Here is a 15,289-nt window from a genome sequence, read left to right on the forward strand (position 1 = left end):
ACCATTTGATAAAATTGCATCAGATGCTCCAGTAACGTTGTTACTTTGTAAAAATTGAAACTGAAAGTTTGGAATTTTATTTCAGGAAAGAATTAGTAGGCAAGTTTGAGGCCATGAAACAAATTACACTTAACGGTAAATGGTACCTTCAAAGTTTTCAGGTCCTCCCCGATCTCTATCGCGTTAAAAATCAATATTACCGAGATCATTAGTCACTGGAACTTGGCGCTATTTTGTTCTGCGCTATTTAACGAGCGGCTTAATATCACGAACACGCGACACCGTTTTATTCGACAAGGTAAAATCGATTAATCTGACGTAGCCAGCTCGTTTCGAGTTCTCTCCGCGCGCCGATCCGAGCCGATCGCCGCTGGTGAGACTCGAGAAACAGTCGAAAAACGAGCTCTCCCGGCAATAAATGGGTATGAAATTACACGTAATTGCCCGTGCCTCCTTCCACCAGCTCTATATTGCCGTTGTCACGCGATCGAAATTACTCCCCCTAACAAAGCACTTTTACCTGCGGCGTTCCAGAACGCCGCGACGCTGTTACCTCTATCTGGAGACCGCTTTAATTCCACCGTTCCTTTCAATGCGAACATTTTCTCCCTATTAATAGTTCGTTCTCCATTTCTTATTTACATTTGCCTCCCGATTACGTACGCACATTCTATTATCTCGTGGCGCCAGTCAAAAAACGCATATTCTTACTCTTCCGAATAATATATATGTACTATGACCGATAGTCATGATGACGCTACGCTAGCGTCATACGAGTATCATTTACTATTATTTACTATGTTAGTGCATAATACACATATATTTATGTATCGATTTATGTGCATTGCTTTCCTAGATTGCGGGTGTTTGCGTACTTATGGGAAATTCAGTGGCACGAGGATGCACATAATATGCAAAAATATCCACAGTATGATACTCGTTATGACATTTAAGAAGACACTGAGCAAGTCTCTACGAAAATTTCATATTTGCAGCTTTGTTAATAAAAATTTGTGAAAACACTCGCCGTTTACTTATTCGTTGCTTCTACCCTTTTCACTTTCCAAATATTCCAAGTTATTGAATTCTTCGTCAAATACAATCTGGATCATATTTTATTAATTTTTTGAAATTCCGTTCGAAACTAGACAATCGTTCACAACGTATTTTTAACCAACAGATACATCTTTTACTATTGCGTTCGATAATTTTGTAGGATTCTTCATCTTCCCTTTTTCGCGATGAGAAGAATCAAATACAATATTTGGCAGGAACAGTTTCTTCTTTCTTTTTTTCTTTTTTGTCAATTATTCGATTTTACTTTGCTGCTACTCGATCATGCATTTTGTTTCCACTTTCTAGCACGAATATACGTATTCACGGTTTATAATTTCTCTTAAAAAAAAAAAAAAAAAAAAAAAAATGTTAATGACCTATACCAAACAGAGTCTCGATAGTCTTCTTCAGAATCGTCGAGTGCCTCTTTCTACCAGCTTCAATGGTGTTGTACCATTTTGAAGTACCGATGCCTCGGATCGAGTTCGTGCAGCTGCTTATCAAAAGATCTCCTCGCAGTGAAAGTCCGGGGTTCACCTTCGATTTTGCTGTACCTTTGAAGAACGCCGACTGTCACTGCAGGGATAAATGCCTATCTTCGAGTAAGCAAAACACGATGATTGGTTCTTAATTGATCGCTCGTTACAGGCGTGTAATTCAAATTGAAGTATCCTGTACTCGACGAATAATCTTTCAGACGTGTTTAAGTCACAACTATCCATTAATCGTGGGTCGAAAATTGGCTAACGCGGGAATACGGAGAAGCGTACTCTATTCCTTCCATGATCTGCAAATTTAGATGGAAGAATGATAAATGTGATCATTCCGGTTAATAACAGAGATATGTAATCTCCTTCTAAAGTAATGAAACTGTATTTACAGGAACTTTTCTAGGTCACATTTTTAAGAATCAAAGCGTTTGCCTCCAAAGCACATCTCTCGGAATATGACACGAATCATTGTCAATAATTATATATTGTTCTTATTTACCTTTTTCTTATCAAAGTTACCATTTTAATTTCTACGACAAACAATCCACTCGTTACAATCCTCCGTTACTTTTGGAATAAATGACATTCATGTGCTATATTTTGAAGATTATGTCCTTCTTATCCTATCAATATCAATAAAATCTATATTCCTTCCTCTCTAGTCAATCGTTCACTCGCGAAATCTACTTTTCCCACGTATCCCATTACGTTCGACAATGACCTCGAAGTCAACAAGTTAGTAACATTAAAGTTCAAAGTTGCAAGAAAATTACCAAGGGTATCTCAGAGATCAATCTCGAAGCAAGTAACAGAGTCGAGGCTACAGTCGATCGTTTTGGGTCGTGTCTCGCACGCCGGGATCTCCCACAAAGACATCCGATTAATTGTCCTGATTCGTAGCAACGACATACTTTAATTACGCGGAGAGATTCGTGGAGGCCGCGCGTGATTAATTGGAAGCGTGCTCTCGAGCAGTTAGCTCGGTGCTGGCCGGAAAATCAGAAAGGATAATTGTGCGAATTACCAACGAATTGATGCAATTACAGTGCGGAGGTTCTCGGCGGCATTATCGTGGCGTTAAGGAAAGTTATTCGTTCGCCCCGCGGCTCATTATGCAGCGAAGAATTAATGAAATTTGAAAGTGTATTAATCTTCTGCCGCGCGTACAAGGTAAGATTGATTGCGGCACACTTAACGCTTCTCCCGCGTCCGTTTTCTTTTTTTTTTTTCCTCTCTCTCTCTCTCTCTCTCTCTCTCTCTCCCCCTCTCCCCCTTGTCCATTTTTACTCCTTCCCTTACCCTTCTTCTCTCCCCTACACTTTAATTCACCTATCAAGCCGCTTTATCTCGACAACGTGTCACTTCGAATTATATCCTTACGAGAAAAACTTATCGAACAAGCCTAACTAGACTGTAATTTTGTATATTAAGGGAACAGTGTGTTCTCGAATTCATTAACACCGCCAGAGCAAAAGTGTATATTCGATGATCTCGATGAAAAAGAGAAGGTAGGAACGAAAGCGACACGGAATGATTAATCTCTGGTCTCTAACTGAAAATATTAACGATCGTTTCGTACGCGTCCGGAGGATTGATCTCGCTCGTCGCACCAGAGATTCGTTTCATTAAACGCACGACCGGGAGGAAATTAAAACGGGCGACAGGCGACGCAAAATGTCGCGTTATATGAAAATGCGAGCAAAAACGAAGCTCGCTTAATGTCCTTCCGCTCTGCTTTTTTTTTGCCGCGAATGATTGTATCATACAGCACGTTTGTGCAAAAGACAATCGCGATACTCGCTGAGGAAAAAGATGGACAAATTACAACATGTATTCTCAGCATCGTGAAAGAATACAATTTGAAATTAAGGTAAATATTACTAAATAAAATACGTCTGATAGTGGCACTCCGTTTATCCATTTGTTGGAACCAGATTTTAGGCAGCGTCCGATTAAATGAACTCCTGCCGACTGAATTTACGTATGTAAGCCAGCGAGCATGGATTATTGTTTTAACGAGCAATTATGTGAGTACTAGAACGGACAATCAGCAAACTCACGACTAAACAAAAAGGTAAAAAAAAAAAGAGGTAGATTTTTCGGAAAATAGAAAAACGAGTTTGAAATAGAAAATTAGAAGTAGAAAATTATTTCTACACAGTCGAACTATATTTAAGCAACAATTTTTAACTTTTAAAAATCTGTGATATCTCTCACACTACGGATTGTTTACCCCTAATGAATCGAAGTCAATTGTTAAGTTCTACTAGCATATCATTCACTAGCGAGACATATCTTGGTAAATCGCAGATTCTTTATCAAAATGTCCGCTAAAATTATAATATGTCGCGTGAAAACGAAGCGTTTCGCATTTTCAAGAACACTTCGAATCCGCCGAATGACTGTACGCGCGTAGAAACGTCCTCTCGACGAGGATATAACAGATCTGTTTTAAAGCTGTGAAAGTAGCCGTGCCGGTAATAGTGGCGGTACACGAAGAAGAGGAAGAAGAAAACGAAGTCGATGAAGAAAGAGAAGAAGAAGAAGAAGAGGAAGAAGCAGATGAGGTAGAAGGGAGAAGAATGACGAAAAAGAGGCTGAAGAAGAAAGTAGATGGGGCAGGCGCGATCCATTAGTAGACACGTCAATTCAGCTCTTAAGAAGCGACTGACTTAAAGCCGCTTCCATCTATCTCTTTTTTTCGGTCATTCTCTATCCTCGTTCCGCTTCCATCCCTCTGTCGTACTTATTAGCGGAGGCTGATCTTGTCTTTTACCTCTTTTTTTCTTTCTCGCATACGGTATCATAATTAATGATAATTCGATTAGCGGAACAAGACTCTGGCTAAGCAGCCTCCGTTCTTTCTACCCGTTTGTCTTCTTTCTCCTTCTTTTGTTTTTAATTCTTCCTATCGTCCTCCCACGCCTTCCTCATATTTCCTCTCCTTTCGATCTTCTCGTCATGAGAATCGGTCTTCCCGAATCGTTCAGCAGCGTGAAACCGAAAATGACACGATTACTATTAACTTTTGTGGAAGAAATTACCTACAGCTGTACACGTTCCTCTTCAACTTTGATCGTTTACATAAGAAGTATCTTCGCGATGTTTCATACATATTCACATGTATAGCTGACTAGATTTTCGCCAAAATAGGATAATGTTACGTGAAAATAAAGTTGCATTCTTATTTATCAGACTTTCTCCACGTTTCTTTCGTACTGTCGTTAACACATACATCGCTCCATTCGAGCGTTCGATCGATCATCCTCCATAAAGATGTCTTCCAATCTCGAATTCGATACTCTTCGATTCAACTTCAATTTCGAATTCGACGACGTTCCATCCTTTGCCAGTCTCTCCTCGCGCCGATCGAACTTAACATACGATCAAATAAAGATAAATCGAGTGCTACTTAGTTGCTACCAAACGCCAGCGACTGACGGACAACTCGAAGCGATCGCGCTATCGGGGCGCATTAATCGGTGCAAAAAGGGACTACGGACAGGGGGCCAAAAACCCGAGCCAAATAAATCAGAGAGTCATTCCACGATGACTTTCTTTCTTCCCGTGGTCCTTCGAGGATCGATCTGTCCGATCGCCTACAGCCACAGCCTGTTACAACGAACCGATCTACGCTGTGTCGGTGACAAACGACAAGTACATTATGTAAAAGCGTTTCGGTTATCGATTACGGTAATCCATTCGCGACCAATGAGATTACACAAAGCTCAGCGATGCAACAAACTGAATATCGAATCACAAACCGGAAGTCGAATAAAACCGTAGTCAAGTTGAGTTATTGCGTTCTGTCGATCGGTTACTGTCCTAATTGTATTTTTCATATTTCGCTTAAACGATATCTCAAGTTTACTGTTATTAGTACGCATGTGATTTGTTGTTGCAATTTCGTATTAAAGTATTAAAGTTATTCTTTGTTCTGTAAAATGAGACCAAAATTAAAATGTAAATACTCGAGGATCGCAGGTTTAATTCCCCTCGATTTTCGTGCCGCGCCGTGTATCATCGATTGATACTCTTTCTCTCTCTTCCTCTCTTTGAGCCCGTAATTTTTTCGTTAACGGTGGCTTTCGATGACGCAATGGGGGTAAAAAAGGAACACACCAGTGCCTGTACGAAATTGTTTTGTCGATTTTGACCCTTCCAGGCGAGAGTGTTGCGTCGATAGCTTTCGAACCGCGTGCAGCCGATACAGAGTGACATTATAAAGGACAGTCGGTGGCTAGAGCGTTTTCGCGACGACAATCGACGACGATCAAGAAGGACGACCGTTCGTTCTCGAAATTGGAATTATCGGATATACGTTCCGACTGGCCGATACAGCCGACCCGGACGTAATTAGCCGCGTGCACCAGTAGCATACCGCTACCTACCACCAGCAACCAGATCCTAGCGATACTAACGATTTTTCAATTATAAGCTAACGTTGCCCGTTCCATCCACCGAATTCGCGAAAGAATTGAGAAGGCTGATCCGCACGATGCTAATTCGACAAGTTATTGCGCGTCAGTGGTTGAATGTAGTAGAATTGCAACTGTGAAAGGGAATGAGGCTAATAAAATTCGACAAACTAGACCATGTAACTATATTGGTACACCGATGGTATAAAGAAATAAAATTGAATGACAATTATATTTTTTATATGCTTGGAAGTGTTTATCTGTTTATGTTAATGAAACAAAAATTAAATTTTTTGCTATTTTCGAACCTTGACACTCTTATCATCGTCAATTATTTCAATACTTTTCTATCATTTTCATAGAATTCTTCTTTCGAAAATATAAAATAATGCAAAAAGAGTTGCGTCCATACGTAATGTTGATAATAATCGAACATTCCTAGTACTAATATAATGTAACTTCTGTAACGCGTTAAATTAAAAATCTACGGAATACGTCTCGGTCAGTGGAATAATTGCACCATAGCTGGTGAGATTAATACTTGTATTTTAGAAAGGAACAAAAGATTTATGTAAACGATTACATTCTTCTTACATTTACGTAAAAGCATTAAGAATTCCGAACAAGATTAACGCGATAGGATTTGTATCAAATGGTGAATTGAATTTGTTGAATATATTTTGACTGAAGCCGACGCAGTGCGTTAGAGTAGGTATTCCGTTTGATAACTTCTGAATAATATTATCGGATTCAGACGTTAGATGATTGAACGATCTCATAATTCCAAAGAAATCTTGTTCGAAAATGTAATTATATAGGTAGATCGGGCGCAACAAGATGTAAGAGGTAATTAGATGTAATAAACAATCTCGATCTAAAACAATTATATTTACCGTTTCCAAACGTCAATGAAACTAGTTGATCCCATTAACGCATTACCAATCATTAATGTTACGAGGAAGGTAAGGCGCATTATGGTTTTTCAAGAGAAAATTATAGCGAGCGTGGTCGCAATTTGCCTAACTAAGCAGTATCGTTAAATAGGCTGATCAGAAGAATATTGTCACGCACGCGGAACGACAATAATTTATTTGTTACGCTGATCATGACAGACTAGCGTATCGTACCTTAATCGCACGAAATAAATTTCTCGCAAAGAAATTAAAAAGATAATAAAATAATATGACAGAGTAACGTTTCGTGCTCTTAGTTTCCATTTAATAGTTTTCCAGCCATCTTCATATTATTTGATCAATTTATTTCGAAATCCTATACCGGCGGAAAATATCATGAAAAGTTACTAAAAACGGAGATACTTCGCTAGATGCTTGCTCGTTGACGTACGATTAAATCAAATTGTCGAATCGAGCGCAGGCTAACCGTGAAACCAGTAATTGGATGAAATGATTGATCGAAGCTGCTTTATTAATAAGTCTCCAAGGGTAACTTGAGCCGTTTTGGGATTTGGGATCCAGCGTACTAGATCCGAGATATTGAGGCAACGAGAGAAACGCTCGAGACCCGCTGGTTCCTGAGTATACCAATCCGACGGATGGAACGTGCCACGTTTGTATTAATTATATCTCGACAAACAGTTGACTTTTAATAATTTTAATACGCAATATGTTAACGATGTATCCGATGTATCGAAAGTTTTGATACGCGTATATTTCCGTGTTCGTTCGAACAGGTCATTTTGTTAGTTAGAGGTAAATTGACGATGGATGTTTCGTTATAACGTGGTATAGTTTTAATTAAGGTAGTTTTAAAACTTAGATTATAATTTTAAAGAACGATAGGAAAAATTTCGAAATTTAAATTGCATTCGAGTCTACAATTAAAAATTCAATGTCACTGTGGTTAAATGGAGGCCGATTACATCCCTTGACTAAATTCTCCAATTTCTGTTTCAGGAGATTTTCGAAAATTCATTGCAAAATATTCCGACGAAAGCGCATCGAAGCGTAACGAAAGGACAAATGTCAAACGAACCACAGTTCTTCCTGTTGTTCCTCTTAACTGAAATAAATTAGGTATCAAGGCGAAACATAACAACGAACGTTACCTGTGTTTTCCTGTGCGTCGCGAGCGTTATCCTCCATTTCCTGATGAGTCCTTTTGTTGTTCGCCAGTCCAAGAATCGCATCGATGCTGTGCCTAGGTGTACTGCTTGCTGGTTTCGGCAGCACGATGTCCTGGCTGTTCTGAGATGCGGTATCAACGAGCTGCTGCGAGTCCATCGTGGAAAATCCAAAGTATGCTCCTGGATCGGACTAGCGTTTGATTTGCTTGTCGTTTCGGGCGAAAGAATCTCGGTGGTGAACGTTCGTAAACACACTACTGCTTAATCGAGACACGAAATGATTCTCCAGTACACGTGAATTCAATTTCAAAATACATCTTGCGAAAGGTTACTCCATCGCGCGATTGTGTTATTTCTTCTTTCTATTGCAATATGTCCTTGGATACACTTGGATTCCTAACTTGCTATTGGAACATCACCGTAACTATTCTTGTACACAAGGCTCGACGAATAAAGTTTGTTTACTTATTCAGTGGATTATAATATCTACACGGAGATGCACATAATTCTGACAACAGTACAATCGATTGGGAACACATCTCATGGTTGATCCTTGTCGCACCACAACACTAACTTAGGTTCTATACGATATCTATTTTCCAGTTTCTTTGTCACTCTACGATCAGCAATATTTCTCTTCTTATTCTATCAGACGATCGAGTCCGACTAGCTCGGTAATAGAATTCCCATGAACATTATTTACGCAAGGTACCTCTAAGGATACTCGTGACATCGATAGATTCTTTCTCTCTGCTGTATATGTTCAAGAACCTCGGTCCGATAAAATCCAATCTAACCGCTCCAAATTCTTCCCATCCTATCAACTTTCCGGATCATCGAGTAAAATTCGAAACTGGCCAAACGAGAGATTCCAGCAACGTCCATGCAGCGTGTCGGATGACTCGTGGAGGCAGCGGCGGCGGCGGGCTAAAGGTGAAATAAAATTGTCGCCCCGGCTAAAGTCGAAGTTGTTGAGCGTGCGTCGTGCCAACGAGGACTAGTCGGTTGGTCGAACAGCGGGGTGGCCTTTGTTGTAGCTGCACACAACTACTCGCACCAAGACGCTCGCTGGAAAGAGGTGGTCCAGGAGTTGGCGTTCGAGGCGTGGCTTGGCTCGGCGAATCCGCTTCTCTGTTCGCGGGATTTCGAGCCAATCGGGCCTTGGATCCGAGAACATGGCGAGACAGTGGTGCTCAAACGCCACTGCAAACCGCTTCACCCTCTCCCTTACGGTGTCTAGGTGGGGATAATTCGCAGGGGTAGAAGAGGTGGACTCGAATCGGGCTTCTGTGACACCGTACATCCACCGATTCGACCGTCTTGTACGTGTACACGGCTCGTTCCAGTGTGTGCCGACTCGAGGGATGGATACACGGAGCGGTTGAGCGTGCACACGCGCGACACAGTGGGGTGGCTCGCGTAAACGGACGCAACGCGCACACGTTCGCGTGCACACGTACACGTGCACACGCGAAACCGGTGCGGCTTGATTCTTGCGGCGGATTCTGGCATCCCCTGTAATTGCCAGAAATGAGGTAAAGCTTACCGCTTACGCCAAACCTCCTACGCTTCTGGATGCTTGAAGCGTTCGGGCCGACTTGGCGCGCGCGCTACCTGACCGTGTTACGCGCGCATTACGCGTGCACCAGACGCCGCGATTTTTGCGAAGACGCCCAGTTGAGCCGTTTAACTCTTCTCTGCCTCAACGCGACCAAAGGACCACGACCGGTGGAGGGATGATGACACTTCGACGCAGTAATTACTTCGTTTCGATCCTATTCTGCCTCCGTTGTTCGATAATATCGTCGTTCTTTCCCCCCTATAGAGTTAGAGAGCTTTTTCATTGACGGAGAATGCTTTTCGAGTAAAAATTGATTCTGAACAGCTCTCTCGTTCCTTGTCTTTTAGGTTCCAGCCAGTACGATAAACAGAGTTTAAAGATTTCACGCACCGTCTTTCACAAAAATTGATAAATTTAGTACATAATTTTTATACCATTTTCGTTTCACGGTTGTTGCAAGGCTGGACAATAATTGTACAGCCAGTGCGAATATTGTACATATGAGCACGTTTGTGTGTGTCAGGCTTTCTCGATCGTTAAAAACGTAAAATAAGTTAGAGCTCGTTAGTTTTTGTAGGAAAGAAGAGAAAATTTAAAAGAAAAAGAGGAGATTTCTTTTCACCGAATTTTCGGAATTAGCTTCGTGACAAAGGGACAAGGTTTCGTGGACGATTATTTTCGATCGTTTAGGACAACGCGTAGATTGTTTCTCTTTTTCATCGTTCGCGCACCGAAAACCGACGCGCACAAAACAAATCCCCGTTTCCCATTCCGCATTCGATTCCGCGTATCGTCGTTACCATTTGGCGTTTTAGCCCAGGGGGAAGTGTACGCCCACAAAACCGCGGCACAAAAGATATCCGCCTGTAGCGAAACAGTAGCTGCTCAAAATCGATCCGTCGAAAATCGAGGCAAATTATACGTTTCACGTCGATTCACGGTCCTTCCGTTATAGAAAATCCCGCCCCTCCAACCCTCTGGTCCACGCGTCCCGATTATAATTGTCCTGCGAAATAATGCGTCAACGTTTCACATCATGGACATCTAAACGTTCTATGTTACAAATAATTGGACTTCGAAATGAATCGATACGCGCGGCCAGTATCGTTTACGACTCTAATTTTGGGGTGAAACGTGAAATTTACGTGCGGTTTCTATGATTTCTGATGAAAGATATGTACACGCGGATGGTTAATGATACGTGCGCTCGAAATTCATAGTTGGGTTCGCACATGATACAAATTTCATACCAATTTATGGACAAAATGAAATTCGTAAAACAAGAAGTTATTAAATTGGTTTCCTTTTTCGTTCGCTATTGGTGTGAAATTGTGATATTCAATCGCGCGAGAGAATAGGAAGAGATATGATTTATGAAATCGTAATTAGAAAAACAATAACATCGATCGATTTTTAATCTTTCGCGAAGATTAATCTGTTAACAAGGAAAAACCTATTTATTGGATATAGTAGCCTCTTTATCGATCTCTTATTCTTCCGTTGCTGTTTCATTTACAACAGAATAAGATGATATTTACATGTATAAAGATTAAAACTAATCTAACTGAAATTAATTCTCCTTTATTGATTTCCAATTACGTTATTACAGAACTCTGTAGTCGAGAGATGATCCGATTAACAGCTTAATATGTATATATATATGATATATATATATATCAATACATACAATAATATATAGATACAATATAACAACAATAAAACAACACAATTATAAAAGTAGAATTCTATAAACCATTAAAATCATTTCAAAATTTCGTTCGACTCCAATCATCACTCTTCTGTATAAAAACATCGTGACATTGTGAGATAGATATTTAACAACGTACGCGAATAATCGACATGTGCAATGGATACATACGTAGATCTATATCGATCCTCTCGAGATCTTTTGTACGTGGTTCCCACGTGCGCGCGTGTTGTCGCGTATGGCGTTTACGCGCATTAACAAGCGACGCCGTTTTCCACGCCGGCAATCTCGGTCACGAATCTAGCTAAACCCGGCACGAGGAAGAGGAAAGTGCTTTTAGGTTCTGTAGAAATCAGATCACAAGTTGCATTTAACCGGATCCCACTTACCGCGATAAATATCTGCCCGAGGGAGCCGGACTACGTTACGAGATCGACGCGTTTATTTCGTGGCTGGCCCGGTTCGAGTTGCAGCACTTAGCTCCAGTTTTAGCTAATTTCCTGAACGTTGATCCTCCAGCAGAACGCTCAAGGGATCCCAAACGCCGTTCCTCCAAAAGATTACTCTCGTTGTTCGGAAAAACTCAGGTAGCCTCCGTGATGGTTAAACGTTTTAACCTGTTTGACGTATTGGTAGCGGCTGATACCGATCACAACTTTGGTAGATAAGCGAGAACCCTCTCTAATTCGGCTAATTTTTAGGCATTTCACCGAGGAAGAAAAAATATGCGCCTGCTTCTGTGGAAACTTTTTTTTCAATTGTTTTAGCAAATAGCAATTTCCATTCTTTGAATGCAATAAGATTAATGATTTTCTTCCGAAATGTTTGAACAAACAGTTCGTACATTTGATGATCACATGACCGGAATTTATCTTGCTCGTAACTTCTAGTTACCGCCAATCCGAATAATCCATTTACTTCAAAGGAATGGTATAAATAATAGCAGATTTTAAGGAACATTAGAAAAAAAAAATTCACCTGTAACATCATCGCTTTTCAGTTTTAGAATTGGTCGAATATGGCGCCTAAGCTCTAACCGCACAGCAGAAATTTGGAAGCTACAAATTGCTACAAACTTGAAAATTACTAATAAAAACAGCGCAAATAATCCACCATATTACTCAAGCCCTCAACTGCAATCTCCCACAATGTCTTACCATTTTCACTCTCCTTTCAAGCAAAAGAATTTCGTACACTATCCAAAATGCTGTACAAAGTGTCCCATTGAGTCTCCAATAAAGGGAAGAAAATCGAATCTCTACGAAATTGGCTAGAAATCCCGTGCATGAAAAACCTTCCTGAATGAAACTCTTCGTTGTGGAGCATCTTAAAGATCGTTGATCAGGATCGATCGGCGGTTGACAATGGCGCGTGACCACCGTCGCCGAAAAGAGCAACCGTGTATTAGACAGACCAAGGAGGACTGTTTGCAAATCGGGACGCGAGCCTTGGAAACGCAAGTATAATAAAGAAAAACTAAGCCGGTCTATTCACGGGGATGTGAATCCTATAGCCAGGCAGCTGCGTGGTGGTCCTCGATGACCGAGATAAGTCTAATTTCGTTGTGCCGGCCATTGAGACCGTTTGCACGACGCTGGGATCCGCTCCAATTTTCCACGGGCGGATTTTCTAGGGCTTCAGTAACTCGCTTGTTGCAACGACGATCATGAGGTGCGAAATAGAGAAGCAAAGAGGCGAGATGAAAGGAATCCAAAAGCGATCGTAGGCTGGTCGCAGAAACATGTTTTCCGTGCTTGAATCGGGGAAAGAATAGCTTGTTTGGTTTACAGTAGCCACGGGTGGCGACGCTCCAGAGGTTTTGTGAACGTTAGACGGATTTCGCGACAGGTTTGGGCAAAACTCTCAGCGGGTAGTCGAAGCGACGAAATAAAGATCTTTAGGTCTCGAATGCTTAATCCGTCGTGCGCCACTGTGAGTTTTCGAGTAATCTGGAAAATTCGCCAGTGCAAAGAAAAAGAGTGTCGAACGTGGAATTGCACCACGAGCAGTTTTAATAATTTGTTCCATTGTAATAATTTATTTTAATAATTTTGGGCAGATTGATGACGGCGCGAAACATATGATAATCTATTTTTTTTTTTCTTCTTTTTTTCATGGAAGATAGAGTTTGCTAGGTAAAAACTCGATGGACACTGTTCGGTTATTTTCCAGATTGATCGTCGAGGCAAGGAAAATCGTCGCGTTGCGGCGAACGCCACGAATTTAGGTTTCATTTTTGACTTTTTCGGCGGTTTCAATTCGCTCGTTCGACCAGCTGCCAGTGGCGTAGTCTGCGACTAACGCGAACCACGCGAGATTAAAAGAGCGACATTTTTTTAGGGATTGCGAGGGGCGGAGCTCGGAGAATTTGGATGGAAATCGAGTTAGAAAAGATCACGGGCATGTACGTGCTATGTGCGCACCGCATATACTACGATGCGCATTTTGAACAATCCCGAAAAGTGTTCGCACATTGGTTTTTAATTCGCGTTCCGCGCCGATAGCCGGCGGTACGTCGTCTGCAAGAATTCCACCGTGGTAGAAAACGCAATTTCATTCGCAATTTCTTTCGACAATGCGCGCCAATCGCGCAATAATCGCTGCTGTGGGAAAAAAACGCCATCGATGTTTCACCAGTCACGTTCCGGCCGGTGGAAAAAGCCATCGTCGGTCGAAACAGTCCCGTTTATTTACGCTCGTAATATCGGCTAGTAAGGACCGAACTACCTCAGGGACGTGTAGCATCGCGGTGAAAAGCTGGTCGATCGGCAAAGAGTGTCTCCGGCCCATGGAACTCTCCTTGCAGTTGGGTCAAACGAAATTTCCAAATCACCAAGCGAGAAACGATGGACGAGGCGCGGCCTGGAATCTCGCGTGAATTCGCCGTACGTTTTGAGAACCACTGAGACTGCATATCCAGAGAGCAAATTACCTTTGCAGCCCACAGGACAAAATCGTTCGTCACTGTCTCGCTCGCATTAGCGGGCGTACGTTCGCCCCGTTTCACCTCGTTCAGTCATTCTTCCTCTTTCTCCATTTCCCTGCTCACTCTCTCTCTCTCTCTCTCTCTCTCTCTCGCTCGCTTCACCGACACACCTCTCTGTCTGCCGTTCCAGCGATCTCTCCCTCTCCCGCCTCTCTGCACCCGCGCTCCACCGTCCTCCGTGGTACTCCGGCTTAATTAACTGTGTATACACTGCAGTCAACTCCTACCGTTGTCTTGCTCCCGCCAATTGGAGCTCGAGCCGAGTTCTCCTGCTCCACACGCCGGCGACGACGACGACACACGCCACGGGTATCCCCCGGTTTAATTCTCGCGGCATGATTTCATCAAGTCAACCATCTCTGAGCTGCGTCCCGTTCTCGCCGGCCGCTGTTTTCCTTTCGCTTGCTCGTTCGTTCTCGCTTTAGCTGGCGGCTCGTCGTACCCGCGACTCTACTCGTCGATTTAGCGTCCTCGACGTCGACGCGTTCTCGTCGAGACGTCGCGAATTAATTAACCACCTGGTCGGCGACGATACCGTTGCGTTTCACGGCGAGAATTTCGTAGACTCGGCGGATGCGCACATGTAAAATAAAACGAAATTGCTTTCGGATTTGACATCAGGTCTCAGTTGCAGTTGCAGTTTTAGCGAACATTCGAGTCGTTCTCTTTCCATTGATCTTTCGTTGAACCTTCGTTAATCATGTGACAGAATTAGTATTCCAATGTTCAGTATTAATTTCGTAACATCTATTCTTTAATACATATATATATATATGTATGTACTACGGGCGGTTTGTAAAGATGACTAGCAAAGCGGCACGAACCAAACAGATATACCTTTTGTTCGTCCGTTAATCTGTAGATGTAGATGGTCAGTTTATAAACATGACAATTTCGGAGAATAATAGAAGCAAAACTGTAATTCGGCGCTTTGAAATTTCTAACGGCCAAAATTATACGCGTACACGCATGCATTGCACAATTTA

At 42.0% G+C, this 15,289-nt stretch overlaps 1 protein-coding gene across 1 annotated transcript in view; it reads right to left on the reverse strand.

The window, feature by feature from the left end:
- Positions 1 to 9,013, reverse strand: part of LOC122571081 (retinal homeobox protein Rx1-like) — a 45,326-nt gene extending 36,313 nt beyond the window's left edge. The window contains exon 1 of the mRNA XM_043734350.1: positions 8,031 to 9,013. Within this exon, the coding sequence (XP_043590285.1) occupies positions 8,031 to 8,205 (175 nt within the window). The 5' untranslated portion in view covers positions 8,206 to 9,013. The remainder of the gene's footprint in view (positions 1 to 8,030) is intronic.
- Between the last annotated feature and the right edge of the window lie 6,276 nt (positions 9,014 to 15,289).

The sequence above is a fragment of the Bombus pyrosoma genome, linkage group LG1 (assembly GCF_014825855.1).
Source record: "Bombus pyrosoma isolate SC7728 linkage group LG1, ASM1482585v1, whole genome shotgun sequence".
In the NCBI taxonomy this organism is placed as follows: domain Eukaryota; kingdom Metazoa; phylum Arthropoda; class Insecta; order Hymenoptera; family Apidae; genus Bombus; species Bombus pyrosoma.